The sequence below is a fragment of the Dermochelys coriacea genome, chromosome 3 (assembly GCF_009764565.3).
Source record: "Dermochelys coriacea isolate rDerCor1 chromosome 3, rDerCor1.pri.v4, whole genome shotgun sequence".
NCBI classification, from domain to species: Eukaryota; Metazoa; Chordata; order Testudines; family Dermochelyidae; genus Dermochelys; species Dermochelys coriacea.
Genome location: NC_050070.1, coordinates 31,110,917 through 31,123,226, shown reverse-complemented (window position 1 = coordinate 31,123,226; position 12,310 = coordinate 31,110,917). Strand labels below are relative to the sequence as shown.

Genomic DNA, 12,310 nt, shown 5'->3' with positions numbered 1-12,310 from the left:
GCAGTTTATTCTTAAAACTCTTAAAACCTTTTTCCAGCCCTAATGGTATTTAGCTACATATTTGCCTCCTTCAAATCAAAAACCTGAAGCACTGTTGCTTTAGAATATTGCACAAAAGTGTATAGAATCAATTTGACAGGATCATAGGGCTTTAGCTGCTTCTTCCATCCAAAATCCATTCAGTGCACAGCCTAAAATGTCAGGTAGCAGTAGTTTGTTCAATCTTATAAAATTCTCCAAAGTGGGGCTAGCTGCCTAGAACCCTGACCTGGGGTATTCTATCTGCTACCCAAGATCCATAAACCTGGAAATCCTGGACACCCCATCATCTCAGGCATTGGTACCCTGACAGCAGGATTGTCTGGCTATGTAGACTCCCTCCTCAGGCCCTTCGTTACCAGCACTCCCAGCTATCTTCGAGACACCACTGACTTCCTGAGGAAACGACAATCCATTGAGAAAAGGAGTACTTGTGGCACCTTAGAGACTAACAAATTTATTAGAGCATAAGCTTTCGTGAGCTACAGCTCACTTCATCGGATACAATCCATTGGTGATCTTCCTAAAAACACCATCCTAGCCACTATGGATGTAGAAGCCCTCTACACCAACATTCCACACAAAGATGGACTACAAGCCGTCAGGAACAGTATCCCCAATACTGTCACGGCAAACCTGGTGGCTGAACTTTGTGACTTTGTCCTCACCCATAACTATTTCACATTTGGGGACAATGTATACCTTCAAATCAGCGGCACTGCGATGGGTACCCGCATGGCCCCACAGTATGCCAACATTTTTATGGCTGACTTAGAACAACGCTTCCTCAGCTCTCGTCCCCTAATGCCCCTACTCTACTTGCGCTACGTTGATGACATCTTCATCATCTGGACCCATGGAAAAGAAGCTCTTGAGGAATTCCACCATGATTTCAACAATTTCCATCCCACCATCAACTTCATCCTGGACCAGTCCACACAAGAGATCCACTTCCTGGACACTACGGTGCTAATAAGCGATGGTCACATAAACACCACCCTATATCGGAAACCTACTGACTGCTATTCCTACCTACATGCCTCTAGCTTTCATCCAGATCATACCACTCGATCCATTGTCTACAGCCAAGCTCTATGATATAACTGTCTCTGTCTGAGGGGTTGGAGCAAATGCAAACACCTACAAGATCTCTATCATGCATTCCTACAACTACAATACCCACCTGCTGAAGTGAAGAAACAGGTTGACAGAGCCAGAAGAGTACCCAGAAGTCACCTACTGCAGGACAGGCCCAACAAAGAAAATAACAGGACACCACTAGCCATCACCTTCAGCCCCCAACTAAAACCTCTCCAACGCATCATCAAGGATCTACAACCTATCCTGAAGGACGACCCATCACTCTCACAGACCTTGGGAGACAGGCCAGTCGTTGCTTACAGACAGCCCCCCAATCTGAAGCAAATACTCACCAGCAACCACACACCACACAACAGAACCACTAACCCAGGAACCTATCCTTGCAACAAAGCCCGTTGCCAACTCTGTCCACATATCTATTCAGGGGATACCATCATAGGGCCTAATCACATCAGCCACACTATCAGAGGCTCGTTCACCTGCGCATCTACCAATGTGATATATCCATCATGTGCCAGCAATGTCCCTCTGCCATGTACATTGGCCAAACTGGACAGTCTCTACGTAAAAGAATGAATGGACACAAATCAGACGTCAAGAATTATAACATTCAAAAACCAGTTGGAGAACAGTTCAATCTCTCTGGTCACTCGATTACAGACCTAAGAGTGGCTATCCTTCAACAAAAAAGCTTCAAAAACAGACTCCAACGAGAGACTGCTGAATTGGAATTAATTTGCAAACTGGATACAATTAACTTAGGCTTGAATAGAGACTGGGAATGGATGAGTCATTACACAAAGTAAAACTATTTCCCCATGTTATTTCTCCCCCCCCCCCACCCCACCCCCCACTGTTCCTCTGATATTCTTGTTAACTGCTGGAATTAGCCTACCTTGCTTGTCACTATGAAAGGTTTTCCTCCTTCCCCCCCCCCCCCCCCCCCCCGCTGCTGGTGATGGCTTATCTTAAGTGATCACTCTCCTTACAGTGTGTATGATAAACCCATTGTTTCATGTTCTGTGTGTGTGTATATAAATCTCTCCTCTGTTTTTTCCACCAAATGCATCCGATGAAGTGAGCTGTAGCTCACGAAAGCTTATGCTCTAATAAATTTGTTAGTCTCTAAGGTGCCACAAGTACTCCTTTTCTTTTTACTACTGACATAGTGATTCATAGATATTTATTGAAAAGTGTGTGAACAGTTCATATGTTTTAACGCTAGATCTTTTCCCAGAGATTGTGGGCAACCAAAGAGACATTAAAGGACTGACTCTTAAAACTACACTGATTTGTGTGCACGATTAGAGTGATAATGCAATACTATGGTAAGGGTGCGTGCCAATAGCTACCTTCATAACTGGCCATTTGCATAAAACTCTCCTGACTCGACAATCACATTGGCTGTGCTTCTTAATTGTGCATGCAGTTGTTCATATTAATTGCATGTGCATTTTTGAAAATCAAACTTTTAGTAACAATTTTATCAGGGAACCTCAAATCTAGTGCAGATATGCACCTTCTTTCATAATAATTAAGCTACCTTCTCAGTGCTGCAGACAGTATTCTTATAAAAAATCCCTTGGAAACAAGAATAACTTGTCTCTCGCCTGTAATACTTACTAGATTACCCCCCTTTTTATAATACTTGTAAAACGTGTTGCAACTTATGACAACAATGCTGCATAAAAAGACCTTTATTTTTTAAACTGGGTAAACTGTTAAGTTTTCAGGTTTCAGAGTAGCAGCCGTGTTAGTCTGTATTATCAAAAAGACAATCGGATGAAGTGAGCTGTAGCTCACGAAAGCTTATGCTCAAATTTTAGTCTCTAAGGTGCCACAAGTTCTCCTTTTCTTTTTAAGTTTTTAATTTGGCAAATTGTAGTACCAGTTAAATACCAGCAGGGGTCCCTCACTCACTACTGATATTTAGAATTTTAGTTTTATAACAAGCAAAACAAACTTGCAGTTAGATGTTGGAGCAATATTTTTCAAAGTTTTGGTTAAGATACTTGCTGTGGTCTGTGGCTCTGAAATCCTTGCTTTCTTTAGGGTATGGGAAGGGATTCCTATCTTTTATCCTTGAATGAAAGGAAAGAGGAATCCATTCTAATGCTTTGACTGATCTTGATCCATAACTTGCTGGTAATTCGTTGTCATTGGTTTCAGCTGCTTCTAAGCCCTCATAATAATGAGGACTACCCTTGTATAAGAGCCTGGCATTTGAATGGGTGCATCTTTTGGGGAAGTACTAATTCAGTGTGCCCCTAAAATAGAACAACTAGAAAATTCCCTTCCTCTGCTACTACTAAGATCTAAGGGCATGGTTACACTTGCAAGTTAAGGAGTATTAACGTAGCCCTGGGCGCCCTAATTCATCATGTGTCCACACTTGCAAGGCACATATAGCGTCCGGACTCCACAGCTGGAGTGCTCCTGGTAGTCCACCTCAATGAGAAGCATAACGCTTGATGCGCCCCGGCTGGAGCACTGCTGTGCCAGTGTGGACGCCCTGGTCTATTAATGCGCTCTGATCAGCCTCCAGAAGTGTCCGACAATGCCTGTTCTAGCCACTCTGGTCATCACTTTGAACTCTACTGCCCTGCCCTCAGGTGACCAACCGTCAGAGCCGCCCTTTAAATTGGAAGGGGATTTTGAAAATCCCCTTCCTGTTTGGTCAGCAAGGCGTGGAGTGCACTCTGCGAATCTTTCCAGGTGACCATGCCTCCATGCTCCAGACTATCCCCAGTATGGAGCAATGGTGAGGTGCTGGACCTCATCAGCGTTTGGGGGGAGGAAGCTGTCCAGTCCCAGCTGTGCTGCAGCTGTAGGAATTACGATACCTTTGGGCAGATATCAAGGGACATGATGGAAAGGGGCCATGACTGGGACGCACTGCAGTGCAGGGTTAAAGTGACGGAGCTGCAGAATGCTTACCACAAAGCCTGCGAGGCAAACCGCCGTTCTGATGCTGCCCCTGCAACCTGCTGTTTCTACAAAGAGCTGGACACAATACTTTGTGGTGACCCCACCTTCACTCCGAAGACCGCCATGGACTCTTCAGAGCCCAGTTCAACAAGGCGGGAGGAGGAGGAGGAAAGCAGGAGCGAGGGTGCTGAGGAGAAGGGAGACAGCCTGGCATCCCTATGTGCATGCAGCCAGGAGTTGTTTTCAAGCCAGAGGAAAGGTAGCCAGTTGCAGCGGACGGTGCTTGGGAAAGAACAAACACCAGAAGAGGTGCCCGGAAATTGGCTTTTATTTTGGGAAGGAAGTTGTTCGGTGTGGGCTCTTGGGTTGAGGAGGGTTAGGGCTGCATGCATGCCTAGATGCGGAATAGAGCATTGATGTGCTCTCTCTCACATTGTGGTAATCGGCCTCAGTGATCTTTTCAGAGGTCTCATGCAGAAGCTGGACAATCCACTTGTGCAGGTTCCTTGGCAGAGCTACTGTGCTCCTTGTCCCAGTAAGGCTAACATGTCCACACCGCTGTCTGTGAGGGGCGGGGGCACCATTGCTGCACACAGGCAAGCTGCATATGGGCCACGGCAGAAGTCGCATTGTAGTAGAAGACCTTCCCTTGCTTTCCAGGTCACCCTCAGCAGCGAGATATCTTCCCGGACGAACTCCTGTGGAAAATGTGGGGATAGTGTTTAGTATCGGGGCCCCTTGCAGCTGTTGGCTCTCCCCAAGGCACAGAACCCCAGAGGACAGTACAGCCATGAAACAGTCAATCCCACTTGCCCCTCTGCTTACTCACCATTTTGGGACTCCTGTAGGTTACGTGCACTTGCTTTGGGACATGCAATTTCTGCTATTGTGTAGACTGTCTTTAAGTACCACCGAATCATAACTCTGTCTGGTGTGAACAATGCTGCCTCTGTTAAGTGTTGCATTTTGGCTTTACAGATGCAACCTTGAGATCTCAGCCATCTGTGTTATCACTGGCCGAAAGACTCCAAAGAATTAGGAAGCGGCCCCATAGAAGCAAAGAGGACATGCTGCATGAGTAATGCAGCAGTCCCTTAATGAAAATCAAAAAGCACAGGAGTGGCGGGAGAGTAGAAGGAGGGTCTGACAGCAGAATGCAGATTGCCGGCACCAAACCTCAGAACGGCTGCTAAGCATTATGGAGTGCCAAGCAGACTCTCTATACAGGTGGAGCACTTCCGCGCCCCCTTCCTCCCCCACCCCCCGCAGCCCTTGTCCCAAAACTCTTTCCCTTGTGCCCCCATGTCATCTCCAACCCACTTTCCCCAACATCCGGATTCTTATCACCACCAGCTACCTCCAACACCTGTAGCTTCACCACCCAACCCTGCAAACTATGACCCTTATCCACTGCACTCAACCCCCATCACATGCATTTAGCCAGCCAGAAATGCAGCACTCATTGCAGGAAGGCTGAGTATGATAACAGGACATATGCATGTCTGTGACTGTACTGTTCCTCACCCCATCCCACCCCACCCCCTTGCCCTTTCTGTTTCCCAAGCGGTTGTTTCTTTTCAATAAATGGATTTTTTGGCTTTGAAAACATTCTTTATTATTGATTAAGTAAAAGATACCTTAGCCCAGGAAAGCAACAGGCACTTCAAGTCAGTGTAGCAAACAGATTTCTACTAACATTGGAACCACTGCACTTTGCTCCTGTGCAGGGCACCAAACATTACTGGTGGCTTTCAGCCTCAGATTGCTCCCTCAAGGCATCCCTAATCCTTGCAGCCACACGCTGGGCCCCTCTAATTGCCCTGCTCTCTGGCTGTTCAAATCCAGCCTCCAGATTTGGTACCTCCAAGGTCCATGCCTGAGTGAATCTTTCACCCTTCCCTTAACAAATGTTATGGAGGGTACAGCATGAGAACATCTGCAAGGTTATATCCACATCAGCCAGGTCCAGTTTCCCAAACAGACAGCACCAGCAGCCCTTTAAATGGCCAAAAGCACACTCCACAGTCATTCTGCACCGACTCAGCCTGTTGTTGAACCGCTCGTTGCTGCTGTCAAGGCTTCTTGTGTAGGGTTTCATGAGTCATGGCATTAAAGGGTAAGTGGGGTCTCCAAGGATCACAATGGACATTTTGACTTTCTATGGTGATCTTCTGGTCTGGGAAGAAAGTCCTGGCTTGCAGCTTCCTGAACAGGCCTGTGTTCCAAAAGATGCATGTATCATGGACCTTTCCAGACCAGCCTGCGTTAATGTCAATGAAACGCCCACAGTGATCCACAAGCAAATGGAGAACCATAGAGAGAGACCCCTTCCGGTTAATGTAAGCAGAGGCTAGGTGGTCCGGTGCCAGAATGTGCATGCCATCTATTGCCTCTCCGCAGTTAGGGAGGCCCTTTTGTGCAAAGCCAGCCACAATATCGTGCACGTTACCTAGAGTCATGGTGGTTCTGAGCAGGATGCGATTAATGGTCCTGCACACTTGCATCAACACCATTCCAACGGTCGACTTTCCCACTCCAAACTGGTTAGCGACCAATCAGTAGCTGTCTGGAGTTGCCACCTTCTAGATTGCAATAGCCACCAGCTTCTCTGCCAGCAGGGCTCTCAATCTCGTGTCCTTCCGCCGTAGAGTGGGGGCGAGCTCAGCACACCGTCCCATGGAAGTAGCTTTTCTCATCTAAAAGTTCTGCAGCCACTGCTCATCATCCCAGACTTGCATGACGATGTGATCCCACCACTCAATGCTTGTTTCCCGAGCCCAAAAGCGGCGTTCCACTGCAGTGAGCACGTCCATGAATGCTACAAGCAATCTCGTGTCGTGTGTATTATGCGAGTCGACATCACTGCTGGACTCCTCACTGTCAGTTTGTAGCTTAAGGAGTAACTCGACTGCCATTTATGACGTGCTGGCGAGACCCATCAGCATATTCCTCAGCAGTTTGGGCTCCGTTCCTGCAGGCTGAAAGGGAAGCCAGAGCGCACAGTACAAAAAACATTGAAAGATGGCACCAAATGTGGACGGAAGCACAGGGATTGCTGGAAGCGATGCATCACGGGGCGTTAGGACAGGACCCAGAATGCCCACATTCCCCCACCCCCTTCCCTCAAGCCACAGCGCCAGAATGGGAAGAGGTGCTCTGTGGGTTAGCTGTTCATAATGCACCGCTCCCAGTTCTGCTGCAAGTGCCACAAATGTGGCCATGCCAGTGTGCTTGCAGCTGCCAGTGTGAACACACTGCAGTGCTTTCCCTACTGTGCTCTCTGAGGGCTGGTTTAACTCACAGCACTCTACATCTGCAAGTGTACCCATGCCCTTGCATTATGAAACTGAAATTATTTTAAAAATATTACTTTTCCCATTAACATTTTCATTTAGTTTGAATAATGAAAAATGATTCATATTCCACTTCCTTTTTATGAGTGCTAGCAGGATATTGTGAACACTGCTGAGAAGTGTTCAAGACCCTGATCCCATAAAGATTTAGGCTCGTGCTTACCTTTAAGACCCATAAGTAATCTCACTGAAGTCAATGGGATTGCTTGCATGCTTAAAGTTAAGTATGTCCTTAGGTCTTTGTTGGATTGGAACCCGTATTAAATAACTCTATTTTAAAAACTGGTCAGTCAAGAGTAGAATTTGATCATGGAGCTAACATGGTTTTGCTACTGTCCAAACTGATTTCAATTGTGCTTGCTGCAAGCATGTCTGACCCCTGTTTTAAGTAAGATTTTTAAACACTGTTCTTTTGGCCAGTAAAAATGGGGCCTGATAGGATTTCTGCCCCTAAAAAGGGGTTACAATAGGCAAAATATTTCTCGGGGCATAAAAATCTTCAGAAGTTAACTCGAGTCTGCATGAGATTTGATATTTGTTGCTGTAATCCACACTAGGAGGATGGGTCATTGTACCCCCATTAGTAGCTAATCCACTGATTCATGTTAGTAGTCGTTTAGCTTATGTAATAGAAACTCACCTCTTTAGTTCTGAAGGTCTTGGATTCAAATCCTCAGTAAATCCAAGTGGAGTAGTTACATTGTGACTCAGTATGGCTGGCTGAAGCAAACACTAAAAATGTATGTATTGCTGCTGATGGAAGCTTTTTCCTTCTTTTGTAGGTTTTTATTTCTGTAAACTGCCTCAGCACAGATTTCTCCTCTCAGAAAGGAGTTAAAGGGCTGCCCTTGAACATTCAGATTGACACCTACAGCTACAATAACAGGAGTAACAAACCCATCCACAGGGCCTACTGCCAGATTAAAGTCTTCTGTGACAAGGTAAGGTCAGGCCAGTTTGCCTTTGGGGAAGGCTGTCCCTCCAGCTCTGTTTAGTGAAAATGACCTTTTTCTTTATGATTCTAACACATGCTATTTTAGATAATCTCTGGAAACTCCGTATGTGTTTGGCATTTGTAAGGGGGAAAAAATTGGTTTAGAGATGCTGAAGTGACCTCAGACAAATTTGCTGCCTTCAGAATGCTGGAGTGTTCCAAAATTTCTTTAGGCACAGTCAGTGTTGACTTTGGGAACAGTCATTGGGAGATGATACTGAATGTCACGGTTGCCAACGGCAAATAATTCTATATACTTGGTTTTCAGTTCAAACTTGAAATTCTATTGAGGCAGAGAACAAACAAGTCTGTTTTTACCAAAATCGCTAAATATGGAATTTTTTATTTCTTTGTGTGCTTTCTTAGTGTGCTCATTATAAAAATATCCGAGAACCTCACCAGTAATGTGTGTGTTTTTTCTACTGCCCTGATGAGATAGGGAAGTATCATTAATACCATTTTATAGATGGGGAAACTGAGGCCAAAATTTTCAAGTCTCCACTAGTTTTGAATGCCTCAGTTATGAGCACTCTGCTTGGCGCTTATGGTTTGGTTTTTCTCCACAGGGGTAGAGCACCTAAAGCTGTGAGTGCAGCATTGTAGGAGGTGGAAGTTTTAAAAGCTTGACGACATTTTCACAAATGACAATTTTTCGTGGCTTACAACTCATCCAAATCTGGGCAGACTTTCCAGGAACAGCAAAAAGCACATCTATGAGCTTAGGGCTTCTTCCAACCAAATTCTGAACTCTCAACCCCAAAGTGCAGGCTACCATAAAAAATTGCCTAACATTGCATGTTTTAATCTTAATATTTCTGTCACTATCACTCCAGTTATAATGCATGGATGGACACTTACCCAGCCTTCTTCTGCCCCACCACAGGGGCTAAACTGTAAGCAGGGCCAGAATAGTGTTTTAGGCACTTGTGAAAATTTTCCCTGAAGTGACTTAGACTCCCAAATCCCACAGACTTTCCTAAACACGTAAGTTATTTGAAAATGGGAATTAGGCACTTATGAAAATTTTACCTTTAGTTCTTCCTGAGGGTTTCTTTTGCTCACTATTTACTCAATTTTAAAAAAATAGATTTGTCTCTTTTGAGCTCTTCTGATGAAAAGTGGTATATAAAAGGTCTTCGCAATTTAATGTATTTATCCCTCCCCAACACCCCTGTGAGGAAATGAAGTGCTATTATCCTCATTTTGCTCCGCACACTAAGCGGGGGAGTGTGGGACCTGGGTTTGTGACTCAGGTCTGTCGCTTGGCCTGTTCCAAACTGAACAGGGCTTGGACCAGAGTGACAGCAGGACTTGGGCTCTGACCAACCCCCATAGCAGGTCTTGAGGGCTTGCGGAGTCAAATCAAACTATTTTATTTGTAAATGGAAGGGAGTGTTGGGCTCAAACCTGAGTCAGAGCCTGGGCTTAGTGTGCAGTATAGATATACCTAGGGAGGCTAAGTGACACAAACTAAGAAGTCTGTGATGGAGAAGAGAATTGAACCCAGGCTAGTGCCCTAACCCCTGGACTACCTTTCCTCAGTCAGTTACAAGTAAAAAAACAGACTTCCAAACTCCCTCACTTTTAATAAACCAATTGTTAATATGGTAAATCCACACTCCGCTCATTGGTTCAGAAGAAAGTGTTTTAGTCTGCATCATAAATGTCAGCAAATCTAGTTAGATACCCCATTTATATAATTTTTCACTTTAGATTTTGTCTTCTCTCTTCGCATGACTCCTCCCTATACCTCATACATTTGACCTTCATTGTAAAATATATTTCAGATTTAATCTGTGAACATCTCTTTGCACCCAAAAAATATTGTCAAGTTGAGGATGTAATTCCTTAGCATGATTGTTACACATAGACAGTCCCTCACCCAGATTCTGAAGTGGACTTACATAGGGAACACATCTCTGTCAATACAGATCACTCAAATATTGGCTCAAGCTCTGTTTAAATAGTATAAAAATAGACTTGATCGGACACCTCTATTAGTTGTGTGTCCCAACCTGCAGCAGTGCCGCCATCTGACTGCAGAGGATGACTCATTAGTCACCTTCTCGTCTCCTAAGAATTATTTGTCAACAGTGGCCAAGTCTTGAATCTTAAGTGTTCCATCTATTTATCGTAGGTACTTAAGTGACCACCATTACCATAGTAACTGAATGCCTCACAATCTTTAATGTGAGAGACAATGTGAGCGAGGTAATATCTTTTATTGGACCAACTTCTGTTGGTGAGACAAGTTTTTGAGCCTACACAGAGCTGCTCTTCAGGTCTGGGAAACTAATGTAACCCCCACACCTCCTGTGTGTGATGTTCTGTCCCATCTAATGGCATTGAGACCACTTAGAGAGAGTTAAATGAGTCTGCTCTACAGCCCTAGCTAAGAGGCAGTTGGCTTTTAGCTCATGTAATAGAGGCTCATGCACTAAGCTCCAGAAGTCCCCAGTTTGCCAGTGACCGGGTTCTGTCGGTGTTACACTAACTCAGAGTGTCACAGCTAAATACAAGGTGGAACAGATTGTTTAGCAAAAGTAAACACACATTTCAAGAAGTTACTTCACCCACCTTCTCTGGCCAATATCCTGGGACGAACATGGTTACAACTACACTGTGTAAAATCTTTACTGTGTTTAGCCTCACAACCCCTCTGTGAGGTGGGGTAGTTCCCCCTTTTATAGATGGGGAACAGAGGCAGAGAGACTTAGTGATACAAGAAAGCCTGTGGTGGAGCAGGAAGTTGAACCTGGGTCTCACAGGGTGGTCTAACCACTGGGCCATGTTTTTTGTATGCCGTGAGGGGTGCTGATGGAATATTGGGAGGGTTCATGGGTGGAAGGGGAATCAGAGGGGATTCATAGATATTAAGGTCAGATGGGACCATTATGATCATCTAGTTTGACCTCCTGCACAATGCAGACCACCGAATCTCACCAACCCACTCCTGCAATAAACCTCTCACCTATGTCTGTCAAATCATGGTTTAAAGACTTCAAGGTGCAGAGAATCCTCCAGCAAGTGACCCATGCCCCATGCTGCAGAGGAAGGCAAAAAAAATCCCAGAGCCTCTTCCAATCTGCCCTGGAGGAAAATTCCTTCCCGACCCCAAATATGGCGATCAGCTGAACCCTGAGCATGTGGGCAAGATTCACTAGCCAGATACCCAGGAAAGAATTCTCTGTAGTAACTCAGATCCCACCCCATCTAACATTCCGTCCCAGGCCACTGGGCCTATTTACCATGAATAGTTAAAGAACATGATTTTGGCAATTAATTGATATCCCATCATACCTTCTCCTCCATAAACTTACCAAGTTTAATCTTGAAGCCAGATAGGTCTTTTGCCCCCACTGCATCCTTTGGAAGGCTGTTCCAGAACTTCACTCCTCTGATGGTTATAAACCTTTGTCTAATTTCAAGTCTAAACTTCCTGATGGCCAGTTTATATCCATTCGTTCTTGTGTCCACATTGACACTGAGCTTAAATAATTCCTCTCCCTCTCTGGTATTTATCCCTCTGATATATTTATAGAGAGCAATCATATCTTCCCTCAGCCTTCTTTTGGTTAGGCTAAACAAGCCAAGCTCCTTGAGTCTCCTTTCATAAGACAGGTTTTCCATTCCTTGGATCATCCTAGTAGCCCTTCTCTGTACCTGTTCCAGTTTGAATTTATCCTTCTTAAACATGGGAGACCAGAACTGCACACAGTATTCCAGATGAGGTCTCACCAGTGCCTTGTATAATGATACTAACATCTCCTTATCTATACTGGAAATACCTCGCCTGATGCATCCCAAGACCGCGTTAGCGTTTTTCATGGCAATATCATATTGGCAGCTCATAGTCATCCTGTGGTCAACCAATACTCCAAGGTCCTTCTCCTCC

At 45.0% G+C, this 12,310-nt stretch overlaps 1 protein-coding gene across 7 annotated transcripts in view; it reads left to right on the top strand.

Moving 5' to 3' along the window:
• Nucleotides 1-12,310, top strand: part of GRHL1 (grainyhead like transcription factor 1) — an 80,605-nt gene that overhangs the window by 43,108 nt on the left and 25,187 nt on the right. For all 7 annotated transcript variants that reach the window (XM_043510259.1, XM_043510258.1, XM_038397274.2 and 4 more), the window contains exon 9: nt 8,204-8,362. In XM_043510259.1, coding sequence (XP_043366194.1) covers nt 8,204-8,362 — 159 coding nt within the window. The remainder of the gene's footprint in view (nt 1-8,203; nt 8,363-12,310) is intronic.